The 15,893-nt window shown below is 63.0% G+C and overlaps 2 protein-coding genes across 3 annotated transcripts; one reads left to right on the forward strand and one right to left on the reverse strand.

The window, feature by feature from the left end:
- Window positions 1-677: 677 nt before the first annotated feature.
- RNF126 (ring finger protein 126) lies at window positions 678-8,414 on the forward strand. 2 transcript variants are annotated; one of them, XM_086627629.1, is made up of 9 exons: window positions 678-752; window positions 3,434-3,492; window positions 4,907-4,970; window positions 5,479-5,720; window positions 6,267-6,335; window positions 6,420-6,489; window positions 6,711-6,804; window positions 7,245-7,360; window positions 7,592-8,414. In XM_086627629.1, the coding sequence occupies exons 1-9, from the start codon at window positions 678-680 to the stop codon at window positions 7,739-7,741; spliced, it is 939 nt and encodes a 312-aa protein (XP_086483755.1). In that variant the 3' UTR covers window positions 7,742-8,414. The 2 variants fall into 2 exon arrangements, with proteins under 2 accessions (XP_086483755.1, XP_086483756.1); XM_086627630.1 differs by having other exon boundaries at window positions 5,479-5,651.
- A 2,856-nt stretch (window positions 8,415-11,270) lies between these two features.
- FGF22 (fibroblast growth factor 22) lies at window positions 11,271-15,603 on the reverse strand. Its single transcript, XM_086627545.1, has 4 exons — window positions 15,597-15,603; window positions 15,315-15,467; window positions 11,666-11,769; window positions 11,271-11,465 (listed from the first exon to the last, which is right to left on the reverse strand). Exons 1-4 carry the CDS (start codon window positions 15,601-15,603, stop codon window positions 11,271-11,273), a joined length of 459 nt encoding a protein of 152 aa, XP_086483671.1.
- Window positions 15,604-15,893: the final 290 nt, after the last annotated feature.

Below are 15,893 nucleotides of genomic sequence, written 5' to 3' on the forward strand. Positions count from 1 at the left end.
TGGTCCAGGCTTGAGCTGAGCCCTGTGCGGGATTTTCCACTCACTCCCAAGCAGGCAGGGCCGTGCCTGCGCCCCCGTAACTCAGCCAGGGAGGAAAAACCTGAAAAATAAAAATCCTTCCATCTGCCGCCCCCCAAAAACCCCTTCGGCTGCTGCCGACACCCCCAGGGAGATCTGGGGGAGCAGCTCATCGAGGCATTTTTGCTGAAACCCAACACTGCCATTCCCTGGCGGTCATCGCTACTTCTCCAAGCGAATCTCGGCTTTGTGCTGGAAAACCGTTTCGGTTTGCCTTTTTTTTTGATTTTTTCTTTTGGGGGGGGCGTGACGCAATCTCTTTTTTTTAACAAAAGGAATCAATTCGCTTTCGAGCTGAAACTTTTTTAAAGGCCCCTTCCCACAATCTTATTTTAAAATAAGGGGAAAAAAGGCACAGGAACGGGAACAAATCCCCCAGAACGGGAACAAATCCCCCAGAACGGGAGCGGGACCGCCCCGCCCCGCCCTCCCCATGCAGACTAAGCCCCGCCTCCTCCCTCAAGCCCCGCCCCCGCCCCGCCCGTTCCGCGTTTCTGCCGCCCCCTCCGCTTCTTGTCCCCGCTCGGCCGCCGTCGTCCTGCGCCGCGCGTCGCTGGGCGGGGCCGAGCGAGGCGCCGGGCGGGTGGGGGGGTGGGAAGATGGCGGAGGCTTCGCCGCAGCCGGGACGGTTCTTCTGCCACTGCTGCTCGGCCGAGATCGCCCCGCGCCTGCCCGTGAGCGGGGGGGGGCGGCGGGGCGGGGGGGCGGCGGGAGGGGCGGGCGGGCTCGGGGGGGCGAGGCCTGAGGGGGCCCGGGGGGGCCCGCGGGGCGGGGAGGCCCGGAGCGGGGCGCGGGGGCGAGGCCGGGGGGATTCGGGGGGGCCGCGGGGGGAACGGGGCGGCCCGGCCGGGGGGAAGCGGCCGGGAGGGGCCCGGAGGGGCCCTCCGCCCTGCCCGGCCGGCGCGGGGGCGGCGCGGCCGTCTGCGGGAGAGGGGCGGCCCCGGAGCGGGTGGCCGCGGTGCGGGAGCGCCCCCGGGGCTCCGTGGGTAACGGGGGGTCTGTGTTGCCTCTCGCAGCGGGATTTCAGGGAGCGGGAGGAAGGCAGCGGGGGCGGGGGGGTCGTTGGCACTGGCTGGCACAGCAGCGCTCCGCGGGTGCCGCGCGTGAGATGCCCCTTCGGTGCCCCGTGCGGCCCCGGCTCGTCACGGGTCGCGTTTTCCTGGGGCGGGGGGGGAGCGGCGCCGGCCCCTGCAGAGGGACCGGCCGAACCGCCGCGGCTGGGTCTCCTGCTGATGGCCCTGCCAAGCGCAGTGAAACGCCAGGTTCGATTCGGAGGGTCCTGCCAGCCTCTCCTGGTCCTGCAGCTTTTCCCGGAGTCGTGCCAGAACAAGGCGTTGCTTTTCCGCACGTTTACTGGATTTTACAGGTTGCCCGACGGCGAGTGCAGGTGCGCTGTGCCGCGGTCGGTTACACCTCGCCGTCAGGTTGGTTTGGTGACGTGCTGGGTGTCCTTTCGCCCTCTCCGTCGGCCTTACTGGTTGGGCAGGGTAGGCCTTGCTGGTAAATCTCCCAGCTCGTGATTAATTGTGGGACAAAACTCTCGATAATGTTTCTGCGAAACGCAGCGGCCGGCTGGCCAAAGCGACTGTGAGCGGAGGGCGTAACCGAGAAATGTCGGTGTCTGGGCTTTGTTTGAACACCCTGTGCCAGGCTCGTGGGCACAGAGCACGGCTGGTGGTGAATGCCCTGAGCTGTGGCAGGGAGCGGACAACTGCTCGTGTGGATTCAGGTCTGCTTAATTGCTCGTTAATTAACTCGGTTTGGGGGTCCAGGTTCATTCACTCTCCGTTTGCAGGCGGAGCTGCTGCAGGCACCGCAGTGGGCACCGCAAAGGGAGCGACTCAAAGCGCCAGACTTTGGCGTTTGTGAGGTTCCAGCTGCAGAGGAATGTGCTGATCCCTCTGTTCCGAGTGGTCCGTGGGCACACGCACCAACCGGAGAGCTGAGGGGAGCGAGTCGCTCCGCGCTCGAGCTGTGGTGGGAAGCGACCCAGCGCGGGCGAGTTTCGGCAGCGGCAGTCGGTCTCATTTCCCGTGTTCGACACGGCAGTTCCCACGTGCCGCTGACCAACTCGGAGAAGAGTTTGGATGGTGCAGAACTCGTCCCGGTCATTTCACACTCACAAATCTAAAGGCTTCTGCTCAGAACAGGGATCAGCCACTTCTCGGGGTCTGGGTGTGGGTGGCTGCTGCTTCCTTATCCGGCGGGGCAGGCCGGGGCAGCGGCGAGGGGTTCGCCGGTGTCGCCGCCGCGCGCTCGGGCCTTATCGGGGTTTCCTGCAGCGGCTGGAGGAGCGATCCCAGATGGCTTATCGGAGCAAACCCGCACGGCTGGCACCCGCTGCTCTTTTGGGGAATGCACTGGCTTTGTTTAAGGGCCGGTGCCAATCTGAACGTGGCAGTAGTAAAGGGAAGTCAGCATTATTTTTAGAAGCTCTTAAATTCCTTCCGCGCCAGGCCTGGCTTTGCCAGCGTGGGGCTGTGAGCGGCTGCGTTTGCCCGTGGTGGCCGTTCCGCCTCGGCCGTGGCACGGCTAGGTGCGGAGTCTGCTGCTCCTCTTCCGGCTCGGTGGTGCTGCGCGGCGCTACTTCTCGAGCCCTGAAAAGTGAAGTAATTTCCCTTCAGGATCTGAAGCATTCCGGGCTGCTGCTCGCCACAACGCTGTGGTTGGGGAGTATGAATTCTGCACTAGCACCAGGAATTGTGAGGAAAGCGACTGTCGCAAACTCCTGCGGAATCCTGCCTCTGCACACACAGGCGGCTTGTTCCGAGGTGCTCAGTCCCCGGTGCTGAGGCTCCGAGGGCGGCAGTAGCTCTCCGTAGCAAGCGCCGAGCGTGGGAGTGTCAAATTCTGGTATTGTGCGCTGCAGAATGGACCTCTAGTGTCTCTGTGACCCCTGCGTGGTGTGAACCCCGACTACGTTAGCGACAGCTTTCCATTCCACCCTTCCACTGCGATTACCCTGCGCTGGGATCCCCTCCTGCTTCCTCCCGTGAGGACGGTTTGGCCCCCGAGGGGGCAGGGCAGGCCCTCGAAACACGCGTTCCAGCACTGCTCTTCTGGGCTGGCCAGTGGTTTCGCTTTCACTTCTCCCACAGCTGCACCAGATGTTATCTAATGCTTTGTCCCCGCTGGGGATTAGTGTCATCCAAGCCTTTGCTAAAGGCTCAGGCTGGACGAGTTGCCTGGCTGTCAGGTGAGGGTGGGCATCGGCGGGTTGGGGTCTTCTCGGCTCTTAATCATCGCGTGCGTTTGGGACAGCGGGCTGCAGGACTCTTCGTCCCATCATGCTGAAGGCACTCTGCAGCTTTTACCTCCCACTTTCCTTTCTCACTCAGTATTTCTTCTCCCCTAGGACTATATTTGCCCACGGTGTGAATCTGGTTTTATTGAAGAACTTCCTGAAGAGCCAAGGTAATGTGCTGCTCCAAAGGCTGCTGCCAGAATGGGCTCGGGCTGCTTTGCTCTGTCACTTGTGCTAGTTAAAAGGCAATGGTGCATACTGAATACACCACTTTTACTACTTCTGCCCAGTATTTGGCCCATCTTTCCTCACTGTGGGCAGTGCTTAATTCACCTAGTTTGCATCTACACGTAGCTCAGTTGTGGGAACGCGGAGCGCCGTACGCTGCTGGTAAGGGGTGGGGAGGAATGAGCTGATTTATAACAAACAAGAAGTGGTAGAGAGGCTTTCCCCGTGGCACGTGGCAGCTCTGAGCGCACGTATGCTGCAGTGTAGAACAACTTAGAGTCCAAATAGGAAAACATTTTGACTGAGACTTTGGACTCTGCGCTGGAGCAGCCGAGATCTGCGTTCACGTGCTTTGCTGCTGACTCAGTAGTGGGGCTGCTCTCTGGCGGTGTCAGAACGCGCAAGAGTAGCAGAAATGTCTTAAAATGGTTCAGACTCGTTTGCCGGACTTGGCTGTGCCTGGCTTTGGGCTGGCAGGTGTTTGGTGGGGGCACGGCGAGCTGCCCACGGGGTGCCAGACGTGTGTGCTGCCTGCTGAGGGAGGTGGTCCTTACAGACTGAGGCTTCTGTGCTGGCGAGGTGACGCCTGGTCTGACCACACCAAGCTCAGACTGAAAATCAGTCCTGGCTAATCCTAACTGCACCGGTGATTTGCTGTGACCTTGGGACAGTCGCGTAATCGCTGAACCACAGGTTTTTGGAACCATGGATGGCAGAGTGTAGACCTCGATACTGAGCAGTAGAAGTTCCTGCAGCTCTCTAAAAGCAGAAGCCTGACAGCATCAAGAGTTTTCCTAATAATCTGTCCCGTTTGGTCATATGCCTCTGCAATGGAGAAGTTCCTTTGATTCAAGATTAGACTTAAGCATGTTTGGGTCATAGTGATCAGGGTTTGTACCTTAAGTCTTCCTTCCTGGTGCTCCAGAGGATTAGCTGATTTGTTTGAGGTGGATTGTGCAGGGAATCCTTGCTTGACATTGTGGTCCAGTCACTTCTCTGCAGCTTCGTGATATCAGAATCAAAAAGGGAGGGGGGAGCTGGGTGAAGATGTGGGCAGGTTGCAGGGAGGGCAGAATGACAATTGATATGGGCAGTTACAAAATGAGCAGCTGAGGGCAGACTGGTTTCTGTACGGAGCCGACCCTGCCCTGGGGCTGAGGGGGAGGTGACCTGACCGCTCAGGTCCCCTCCAGCTCTGGCTGAGCACAAAAATGAAGTGGTCACTTTCTGTGTGCTGTCACCGAGCAGCTGTGGTGTCTGCTTTCCCCATCACACTCATGTCCCTTGCACCCCTCTGCCGGGAAAATCTTCTCATAGCACCCTTCCGAGGCTACCAATGCTCCTCGTTCCCCACAGGAACGCTGACAATGAGACGGGCACCTCGACGTCAGCCAGTGATCAGAGCAGGCATCCTTTCGAGGTGAGCCCTCTCCGTCCCTCCCAACGCTTTCTGCTTCGCCATTGAATTGTTTTCCATTAGCACGTTGTTTAAGTGTTCCTCACGTTACGACAAAGTCTGGAAAAGGAGGTATTGATATCATCCACGTGCTGCTCCTGAAGTCTCCGCATGTTGTATTTTTGCTGCGTGTCTTTAATAGGACCATCGCTCATAGCTTACTGGTGTTGTGGGGGGCCAAGCTGGGGTTTAGCGCGCTGCCTGGCTGTGCTGCTGTGCGGCAGCCTCGGCTCCAAAGGCAGCAGCGACACGCAGCAGCTAAAGGGAAACCAGGGAAGTTGCAGTTGTTTCCAGTCTGTCTGTTCCTCACTAAGCCGGCTCGGAGGGTGGCCTGTGGCAGCCAGCACTCGGGAGCGGCTGGGGGTCTGAAGAGACTGGTCTTTGCTGGAAGGCTGGTGAAACACCAGGCATGAAAGCCGAGAGCTGTTTCTCTCCTCGTTACAATCTGTTCCCTGAATTCTCTCCCTCCCAGAACGTGGATCAGCACTTATTCACCTTGCCACAGGGCTATGGCCAGTTTGCCTTCGGGATCTTTGATGACAACTTCGAGTTTCCATTTGGGTCCAACGTGCAGTCGGAAGACAACAGGGACTCTGAGAACCGGAGGGAGCGAGAGCATCAGTCTCGGCATCGATACGGCGCAAGGCAGCCCCGAGCCCGCCTGGCCACCCGCCGTGCCGCTGGCAGGCACGAGGGAGTGCCCACGCTAGAAGGGTGAGAGCAGCTGCCGGTTCTCGGGGAGGAAGGCCTGTTGTTTTTCACCGATGAGAGCTGAAAATCAGCCCATACCTGCTCTCATCGGTTTGAGGAGCAGTCTCCTGCAGACGGCCCCCGAGCACAGCGTCCAGCACGACCCTTCCGTCGGGGCCCGGCTTTGCCCCTCTGAACTCCCACTGCTGGGAGGGTGGGCTGCAGCGTGGCTGCGATAAACCTCCCGTGAGAAAGCGTTCCCTGGTCTTACCAGCTGTCACCCAAATGCTGTACTGGTGTGAGGGGAAACCACTGGACAAGACGACTCATGTTTCTTTAGCTGCATCCTGGAGAGCCACTTGCCATCCTTGTCAGAAATTATCCCCTTACGAGTAAAATACTGAAACTTCTCTTTATCGGTGAATAATCAGTTCATAAGATGCAACAGGATGTTTTTCCCCTCCCCTCTGGTGATGGGGCAGTATTTCTCCACTCCTTCCATGTCATGTTTTGGGGCTGCGAGTCAGCAGACGCTAATTCTTACGTAATCCTGTTTTTCTTGCCTTTCAGAATTATCCAGCAGCTGGTCAATGGAATTATTGCGCCTACAACAATACCGAACCTGGGACTAGGTCCTTGGTGAGTTGGGAGACGTGCTGCTCTTTCTGACAGTGCTCTTGTCGTACCCCCAGCCCGATTTAATCCTTGTCCTTATTCCTAAAGGGGAGTCTTGCATTCAAATCCGATGGACTACGCGTGGGGTGCCAACGGCTTGGATGCAATCATTACCCAGGTAAAACTGGCTCTGTAACGGCGGCCCCCGCCCTGTCGTGCGGTGCTGCGACGCTGCCAGCAGCGCTTGCGATGTCGGGGGGGACAAACCACCGAAGGTGCAGAAGTGGGAGACGAGGTCAACAGCGCAGGGTTCGAGTGCCCTGGTTCAATAAACGGACAGACTCTGTGTGCTGCTGACCTCACATCTTTTCTGCCTTCTGTGGCCTGTTGTTTTTTCAGTTACTAAATCAGTTTGAAAACACTGGACCGCCGCCAGCGGACAAGGAAAAGATCCAGGCCCTCCCCACCGTACAGATCGCACAGGAACACGTAGGTATGTGTCTCCTCCAGGGAATCGCTCCCAAAGAGCTCTGCGAAGTTCACCATTTCCTTGGGATTTTAATTTTGTCTGCTAGTACCTTGAAGGCCTAAAACATTTGTTAGAGGGGAGAAAGCTGAAGTATTGCTCTGTTGTACTCAGAAAAAGAGCAGTGTTGACTGGACGGCTTTGCCCTGGGGAGGCAAACCGTTGTGAAAAGCTCAGTGTGGACAGAGATGAAAAACGGGGAGGGAAGGGAACGATGAAGCCAAGCCAGGGCAGCGAGAGGTGGAGCGATGGTGGTCGGAACTGCGGAGCAGCAAGCCTTCCTCCTTGCGGGGGTGAAGCAGCGGTGGGGGGAAGGGGCGCAGGCGATGGGATCCCGAGGCGAGTGCTTTCGGTGTCGTTCTCTCCTTCCTTGCTCAGCGGCGCGTTGCTTTCCCTTCGCGATACAGATTCTGGGTTAGAGTGTCCCGTGTGTAAAGAAGACTATACAGTCGGTGAAAACGTCCGGCAGTTGCCTTGCAATCACCTCTTCCACAACAGCTGTATAGTCCCGTGGCTGGAGCAGGTTAGTGCCCTCGCAGGGGGTGACGTGGGTGTCGCAGCACTTGGGTGATTTTCTGGTGGTGCCGCTCTCCTCTGTCAAAGCTTTCCTACCTCCGTGCTGAGGCCTAAGCGTGAGCAGGCTTTGATGAGAGGAAGGAGTGTCATCCGAGCTTTTTCCTCGAGAGCTGCTCCTGTATCGTGTTTCTAATCCCGTTTCCCGTATTTCTTGTTTGTTTTTGTCTGCTCTCCAAAGCATGACACGTGTCCTGTGTGCCGGAAAAGCTTAAGCGGACAGAACACTGCCACAAACCCCCCAGGACTCACGGGGATGAACTTCTCCTCCTCTTCCTCCTCCTCCTCCTCCAGCTCACCAAGTAATGAAAACTCATCGAACAACTCATGAATCTTAATCCACCCCTCTGTCCCCAGGGCCCTGTCCATTGTCCTCCCTCCCTCCCCGGCCAACGTAAGCAACGAAAGGGGCTTCCAGAGCAGAGCGAGGGGCGGGGAGCGAGGGGCAAGCAGTGCCCCCAGAATTCCCTTTTGAGTTCTGAAGACACCGAGACTCTGGCTCCTTCAGAGATGAGAAGCCTCAAGTTCTGTGATGGGGGGGACAGAGCTCTTGTTTGTTAATAAAAACGTCCGTTTGCCGCGTGGACTTTTAACCGTTGCAGTGAAAAGCTGCTGCGCTCCACAGGTGGGGGACCCCCGGCGCCGAGCTCGCGGTTGCAATTCCGAATGGAAAGGTTGTTTGTATGGTTTTGAATTTGAGATTCCTTTCTTTATTTCTTTTGCTCCTCCTCCCCTCGGATACTATCTCTTCTGCTTTGGAGGTTGAAGTCTTTAAAATGAAAGCGAAACGATACTGCCTCCCTCCCAGGATCTCCAGCTGGGGAGGGCCCATAGCTGTCACCGAAAAAACGAACTCTGGAAATAGACCCCATCATCCTTCCCTTCCCCATCTCAAGTCCCATTTATTTTTCTTTGTAACCTCGCCCTTCTGATACTCAACACTGAAAGGGTTTTTATAATTTTAAATTATTACTGCTGTTAAATAAATGGACGTTTCAGCTCAACGAGACGTTATGCATGATTTGAGGAAAACTACAGGGTCAGCTCTCCGGAGGCTGCTGTCCCGAGCCGTCCCGTCTCAGCCGGGGTCAGGCTGGGCTTGGCCGAGCCCTCCCGCGTGCCGTGGGCTCCGGGCACCGGGCTCCGTCACGGCCAGCGCTCGTACGCGCCCTGCCAGCCTGCGGAGCATGGAGCGGCTGGCTGCGGGATGGCGGCCGAAAGCATCTTCGCCTGCTCTGTCGTGTCTCTCGCGCCGCCTCCTGCTGCGGTCCTGCCCGTCACAGCCTGAGCCAACCTTTCCGCTGTGTCGACATCAGGCCTGGGCGTGCATCAGAGCAAGGACCAGCCAAATGTCGTTGTGATCAAATAATGCGCAGGAAAAACAACATTTTGGAGAAAAATGTATTTCGAAGCTACTTACGATACAGCCGATTAAAAAAGGAGAGAGACGAATACCCGGGTGTGCTTGTGACTCGGTTTGTGTGACAGAGCTGGAGCTGGGAGAATGAGAAGAATGTGACCGGAGCGGGCAGGGACCTACCTGCTGCCTGTGCCCGTGCTCGCCTGCGCCGCGAGGCGCGAGAGGGACCAAAACCAGGTTCACGTGGCGCCCGGCCAAGGGCCTTCGGTTCGGGTCTGGTCACGCCGAGTCTCCAGCGCAGCTCTGCCCGCTGCCAGGGAAGCCTGGGGCAGGGGCAGGGGGCAGGGCTGCGCGCTGGGGCAGGACATGTCCTCGCAGGAGCGTGGGTGAGGTTCCCGCTCCGCGTGGGCGGCTGCGGCACAGCCGGCTGCGGAGCCGGCAGGAGGAGCGAGGCGGCAGCACGTGGCTCGGGAGCACTGGCCCAGGTGGTGCGGGACAGACGTGAACTGGTGCCCCTTCCTCTTGCGGGGACTCGCTCTGGGGAGGCGGTGGGTCTCCCCGGGCTGGTAACGGGGCGTTCGGGACGGGGCCGTGCGCTCCAGGCCCCACGGCCGGACCTTGCTGTGGCAGGTGCCGGAGCAGTCGATGGGGAACCTGCCAGTGTGGTGGCTGTGGGGTGGGATGGACGGGGGGTGCAGCAGCTCGGGGGGCTCCCTGCGTCTGCTCTGGCTTTGGGGCCCCATGAGCAGCTCGGGGGCGGCGGGGGAAGGCGCTGGCTGCCTCCCCAGGCACCCAAGGTCCTGGCACCAGCAGAGCTTTGGTGCCACTTTCAAAGCAGCCTTACCCAGGGCTTGGCCCTTCCTCCCAAGAGCTTTCGGAGAAGGGACGTGCCTCCCCTAGCAGGCGGAAGGCGGGTGCCTTGTTTGGTGTTTCTTGAGCCATTGCAGAATGAAAGAAGGTTCATTGGAGAAAACATCCCTGGCACGGATGGCAAGAGCCTTTGCCGAGCCTGCCAGGGCCGCGCGGCCGGCACTGAGCAACTCTGCTGGAATGTTTTTCCTCCTTGGCTTTGCCAGCGCAGCCGGGGCAGCCCAGCGGTGCCTTTCATCTCGGCGGGCGGATGCCTGCGGGACGAGGGTTTATCTCAGGACTGGTATATCAGGGTTAATAGCTGGAGGTTGAGCCAGAAGCTCCTGCCACCGGGATCCCGGGCGTAGGAGGTGGGTGGCAGCAGGAAGGTCCCCGGCTGAGCCTGTGTGTGCCCATCGGCTGGGCGGGCACGGGGGAAGGCTCTCCTGTTTGGTCACCAGAACGCAGCCTTGGACACCTGGAAAAACCTTCCTTCTCCTGCTGCGTTGCAGCTGGTGGCTGCAGCGTGGGGCTTCCGACCCCCCCGGAGCTCGGGGGGTGATTTCTCAGGCGTGAGCAGTGCTCGGGGTGGGTTTCAAGTGGGTGAAGTGAAGCCCGTGGCAGGGGCCCCCGGCTGAGGCTGGTGGCGGTGCCCGCCTCGGTCACCACACAGTTAATGCGGTGGCTGCTCCTTCTCACAGACTGGTTTGGAGCTGGTTGGGTAAGAAATGGAACGAGTTTGGTGGTTTTCGCTGAGGCTGTCGCTCACGTCCGATGTGACAGTGACCAGGCTGCCATGCCTCGCCGCGGCGGGTGCGGCGGGCGGTGGCAGGGCCATGCCCTGGCTGGGAGGCTGAGCCGCGGGTGCTATTTCTGGCCGTGCCACCCTCTGGGCGAGAGGCTGCTCCTCGCCAACTGCCACCAACCGCCTTCCCAGCTCCTTCTCTGACAGGGAGGATGGCGCGGAGCTGGCAGAGGGGGACAGGACCAGCCTGGGGAGGCTGGGGCTGGCTGGGCACCTTCCTTTGTGCCACTGAACAACCACCGCAGTGTTTTCCTGCGGGAGAGCTTTCAGGCTGGGCGCATCTCTGCCCGTGCACGCAGGGGAGGGTGTGGGTCGATGAGGAGCCAGACGCAGTGGGGGACCCGCCGGGCTCCCCACCGGCAGCAGTGGGGACGACGCTGGTGGCTGCAGCTACGAACCCGGGGAGCCAACCCCACCTGGCCCGAGCCAACGGCACCATCAAAGCTCCGAGACTTGCTCCCGCTTCCGTACCATGAAGCTTTAATTGCCAGAGGTGCTGGGACACAACACAAGTACCACCCTCCGGTACATCCCGGCCCCAGCCCCGGCAGAGACGCCGTTAGCCGAGCGACGGCTGCGTGGCAGAGGTGCGATGTCAGCAGCCCCGGCGCGTGTTGGCCGCGCTCCCCAGGCTGCACCACGCTGGTTCTGCCTCGGCAGGACAGTGGGCAGAGCCGCGTCCCTGCACGGCTGCAGGCTGCGCTGGAGCATCCGCCTTCCGCGTCCATCCTCTGCCGTGCGTTCAAAAATGAAACAATAAATAGCAAAAATATAGATAGGTACATAAATAAAATAACTCTTTTTCCCATTTTTTCCTACGGGACAGTCTGGAGCCACCCGCGAGGCTCAGCTGATGAGGATGGGGAGGAAGTGGGTGGAGAGGTGCTGCCGGCGCGTCTTGCCCCCTCGCCGCGGCCTGCCCTTGCTATTGAGCGAGAGGAACATGGGGCGGCCCCGGTGCCGCCAGCGCAGCGACGCGTAGGTGTTGTAGCCGTTCTCCTCGATGCGCTCCGTGAACTTGCAGTTGGGGCTGAACTCCTTCTGGCAGGAGAGGGAAGGGGGTGAGGGGAAGGCAGAGGGGCTGGTGGGTGCAGTTCCCCACTGAGGAGCAGGCCAGGGCATGGGAAACCAGGAGCCCGGTCCTGGGCACCGGTCCTGGCGGATTTGGGACCCCCATTCCAGCTCTGCCCAGCGCCTCTGACCCGAGTCCGGTCCCTCCCGGGAGGCAGCGTCCGACCTACCGACCCGTAGAGCCTCCCCTGCTTGTTCATGGCCAGGTAGAAGCCGGTGTGCACCGCCTGGATGGCCACGACGCCGACACGCACCGACCGGATCTCGACGATGCCTGCGGGACAGGGAAGCGCGGCGGTGAGCCGGGGAGGGACGGGCGACCTCCTGAAGGGGCCCTGCCCCAACGCCGGGTCTGTGCCTGCAAAGTGCCCCCCGAGGGACGGGGCTGCTGACTCTTGCCCAGTGCTGGAGCAGCAGAGGGATGGCAGGAACAAGGGCTGCAGCCCGAGCTGGGAGCGGGAATCTCCGATCCGGGGAGGGTTTGATCTTTGCTCCTCTCCTCCCCAGGGCCCAGCCGCTTCCCAGGAGCAGGGCTGCACAGGAGCGATGCCAAGCACAACCTCCGCTTGCCTGGAACAACCTGTCAGCCTCTGCCCGGTGCCGACCTCGCGTTTATCCTCCCGTCGTTGGCAGCTCTGCCCACACATCCGTCCCAAGCGCGCCTGCGGTGCCCTGGGGACCCAACTCCTGGCACCTGCCCCCCGCACACTCAGGGCTCCGAGGCTGACGTGGCCCTTGGAGGGACAAAGCGTGCGCGAGGGTGGCAGTGATGGTGCACAGCCGCAGTACGGTGGACGGAGGCACCCGGGTAGAGGGCTGCGGGGGCAGGAAGGGGGCCAGGATGGTGCTGCACACAGATGCTGGTGCCAATCGCCTGGCTGGCACAAGCGTGGACGTGTGGCCCTGTGCCGGGCACGGTGGGCAGGAGGGATGCAGCGGTGCTGCAGGACATGGGGACGAGCCCAGGAGGCGGCTGCAGCCGCGCTGTGAAGTCACAGCAGGGCCTGGCCGTGGCCGGGCTGGCGTGCGTGTCCTCGGCCGCCAAGCTCCCGGCACGGCCGCTAATGGGAAAGGCATGTGGTCGGACCAGCGGCTCTGACAGGGGGAACACCCAGAGCATCAGCAGGGCCTCTGGATTCCTGCACCACTTCCACACGCCAGCCCGGAGCACCGCTGCCAGCCCTGCCGCCCACCAGGCCCACGGTGCTGCCCAAAGGGGAGAAGGAATCCTCAGTGGGCAGAGATGCAGGCAGGGCAGTGGGCTGGGTGTGAGCCACAGCAGGATCTGCCCATGGGCATCGCCACCCAGCGCTGCCCCAGCTGGCTGGGGCGGGAGGACGTGTGGAGGCTTTGGGTGGTGGCATGAGCAGTGCAGGGGCCTGCAGCCTCTGGGCAGTGGCTTTCGCGAGGTCTCGACCCGGCATTGCTGGCATCGCCTGGGCATCGCCTCCCTGACGGCACTTGTGCCCTCGCTGGGAGTGGACGGGGTGCATGCAGCACCAAGGCAGCATGAGCGCTCCTGAGCATTCGGCTCCTTCAGGGCGATGGGTAAGAGGGGATTTTCAGCCCAGCCTTGGTGCCACCGCCAGTATCCTGCCCCAGCACCCACCAGGACCTGGCCCAGCGAAGCCACTGACGAGCAGCAGCCGTGGGGAGGGGCTGAGCGAATGCCTGCGAATCCGTCCCACTTGATCACCGTCTGGAGCCGCTGCTATTTATAACAAAGCACTTCTGCTTTTCTAAAAATAACCCCCCGTTGCTGTTCCTGGCACCCCGGTTGGCTCTGCCACGCTGTGCTCACAGGTGCCCAGCCAGGGCCTGGCTCTGTGCAGGGGGGACAGGTCCCTGCGGGCATGGGGCAGCAACCCAGGGCCATGCAGCAGCCTGGAGACAGCTCCCAGTGCTCCCTGTCTCACACCCACAGCCCCAGTGGGGTCCCAGGGAGGCTGAGGCAGATGTGGGTCTGGACGTGGGAGAAGCCCTGGGACAGCCCCTGCCACCCGGCACCCGCTGCCAGCGGGGCTGGTCTGGCAGCTGCCACGAGGGCTGAGGAGCAGAGCCCGAGCCCAGCCCAAGCGCAGGTTACTCTGCCGCGCCGATAACCGGAGCGAGCCCCGAGCGACAGCCTGGAGCCGCTCCACTTGCCAGGGGCCATCGCCACATGGCCGAGGGAACGTGTTGGGGCACTTGGTGCTGGCAGCGCGCCCAGTTGGGACTGCCCAGAAGGCGAGAGGGTTCCCTGGGCTGGGCTGGGCTCCCTTGTCCTGCAGCCTGCCAGGTGACATCCTCGTGCACTGGCCAGGAGACAGGGCAGCCCCCGCTGCCACCGGGACCTGGGCTGAGGATGCTGCTCCCATCCGCAGCACCCTTCCCACTTGCCCAGGGCCCCCCAGGGATGCTCAGGCATCCCCCCTTCCCAAAGCCCCCAGCATCCCTACCCTGTCCAGCCACTGCCCTGCCAGCCTGGCACCCCCTCCCTGTCGCAGGGGCTGGGACCCAGCACCCAAAAGGGGCTGATCCCGCAGGCGCTGAAGCTGGGCTCGCAGCCCTGGCTCCTGCCGCAGCCGTATGGCGAGTGCCACGTGCCCTCGGGACCCCGGTGCTGTCACTTGGAGGGGGCCTGGGTGGGAGCAGGTGGCGGCAGAGCAGAGGCAGGGCCCGGTGCTGGGCACAGCCTCTCCACTGGCACGAGTGCCCCGGTGCCAGCCTCCGCAGCCGCCTCTTCCCGCCGCCTCAGCCCACTCCCCAGGCTGCCGGGTGGAGCAGATGCAGCTCCAGCCCCAGGCCAAGGCCCAATCCTGCTCGCTCGTTCCGAGCTCCAGATCTCGGCACAGCGCGGGCAGTGCCAGCGTCCTGCAGCGTCCACCCTCTCTGTCGCCCCGGGATGGGCTGCCCGGCCCCACGAGCCCCCCGGGCCCCTCGGCAGGACCAGCCCGTGGGGCGGCTGCAGGAAGTGACCCCATGGCTGAGCTGCGGTGGCAGCTGCCGCCTCTGCCCACCCGGGCCCCACACGACCGGTGCCCCTGTGGCTCGCGCTGGCCCTCGGACCGTGCTGAGCCCCGACCCGCTCTGCAGGCCGCGGGCACCCTGCCGTCCTCTCTGGAGGGGCTGCTCCACTCTCCGATGCCAGCCCCACGGATGGTTCTGAGACCAGCATCGCCCCGAAGCTTCCTCCGTCCCTCCTCCTCCTCCTCCTCAGCCTTTATCATCCCCGGTGCGTTTACAGGGAACGATCGGATCCCCCCGGGCCACGCCGGATGAAGATAACCCGGAGGCAGCGCAGGGCGGGCGGCACCCCCGGCCGCGCTGGCAGGACGGGACGGGACGAGGGACCCCCCGGTCATCCCGGCGCTGGGCAGCGCCCGCAAAGCGACGCCCGGTCCCGGCCGGAGCACGTCGGTGTCCGCGCACCTCCCGTCGCTCCCGCAGCGCGGCGGGCAGCCAAGCGCCGGGAAAGGGGCTCCCGGGGACGGGGGCAGCAGGAGCCGTTCGTGCTGGAGCGGGGCTGCGAGCCCCGGCCCGCCGCCGCGGGACAGCGGGGACAGCGGCTCCCGCCCGGCCGGAGCAGACGCTTCGGCTGAAGGGTTTTGCCGGGCACCGGGCCGGGCACAGCGGGGTCCAGCTGCCGCCCCGGGGCGCCTCCGTCCAGCCTTCGCCATCCCCCGGCCGAGCCCCCTGCCCGGTGCCCGGCCCCGACAGCGCCCGCTTCTGCCGCAGCCTCGGAGCCCCGACGGGCTCTCGGGCGCCGGGACCCCGCGCGGCCGCGGGAAGCGGCCCCAGACCCCGGTTCTCCCCGGTCCCGGCCCCGGCCCTACTCACTGCCCGGCCGCTCCCTCCAGCGCGTCCCCTCCACGCCACCGCCGCCGTCGATGCGCAGGAAGAAGCGGGTGGCGGAGAAGAGCCGCCGCCAGCGCACGTCGCCTTCCAGGTGGCCGTAGCTGCGGGGGGGGTCGCCGGCCGCCGCAGGCAGCGCTGCCCGCCCCCGGCCCCGCCAGCACGGCGAGCGCCCCGGCGAGGCAGGCGGCGAGCGCGGCGGGGCCCCCGCGCCTCATGGCGGCGGGCAGCGGGCGGGCGGGCGGGCGCGGCGGGGCGGCGGGCGACGGGCCATGGCCGCGGCGGCGGCGACCGGCCCCGACGGCGCGGGCGGCCCGAGCACGGGGCGAGCCGGCGGGCGGGGCGGGGCCGCGGCGGCCAATGGGCGGGGCGGGGCGGGGCCGAGGGGCGGGGCCTCCCATTCACAAAACGGCGCCCCGACGGCTGCCCCAGATTCCCCTCCCCGGTTACCCGCCCGCGCTCGCACGGCGCCCGGTTGGGCGACCGCACGCTCCGGTCCCCACCGACTCCCGCGATGAGCGGGCGGGCGGGCGCGCAGGGGCCGGGCTCCGGTTCCTCGGGCAG

The sequence above is a fragment of the Tauraco erythrolophus genome, chromosome 28 (genome assembly GCF_009769465.1).
Source record: "Tauraco erythrolophus isolate bTauEry1 chromosome 28, bTauEry1.pri, whole genome shotgun sequence".
NCBI classification, from domain to species: domain Eukaryota; kingdom Metazoa; phylum Chordata; class Aves; order Musophagiformes; family Musophagidae; genus Tauraco; species Tauraco erythrolophus.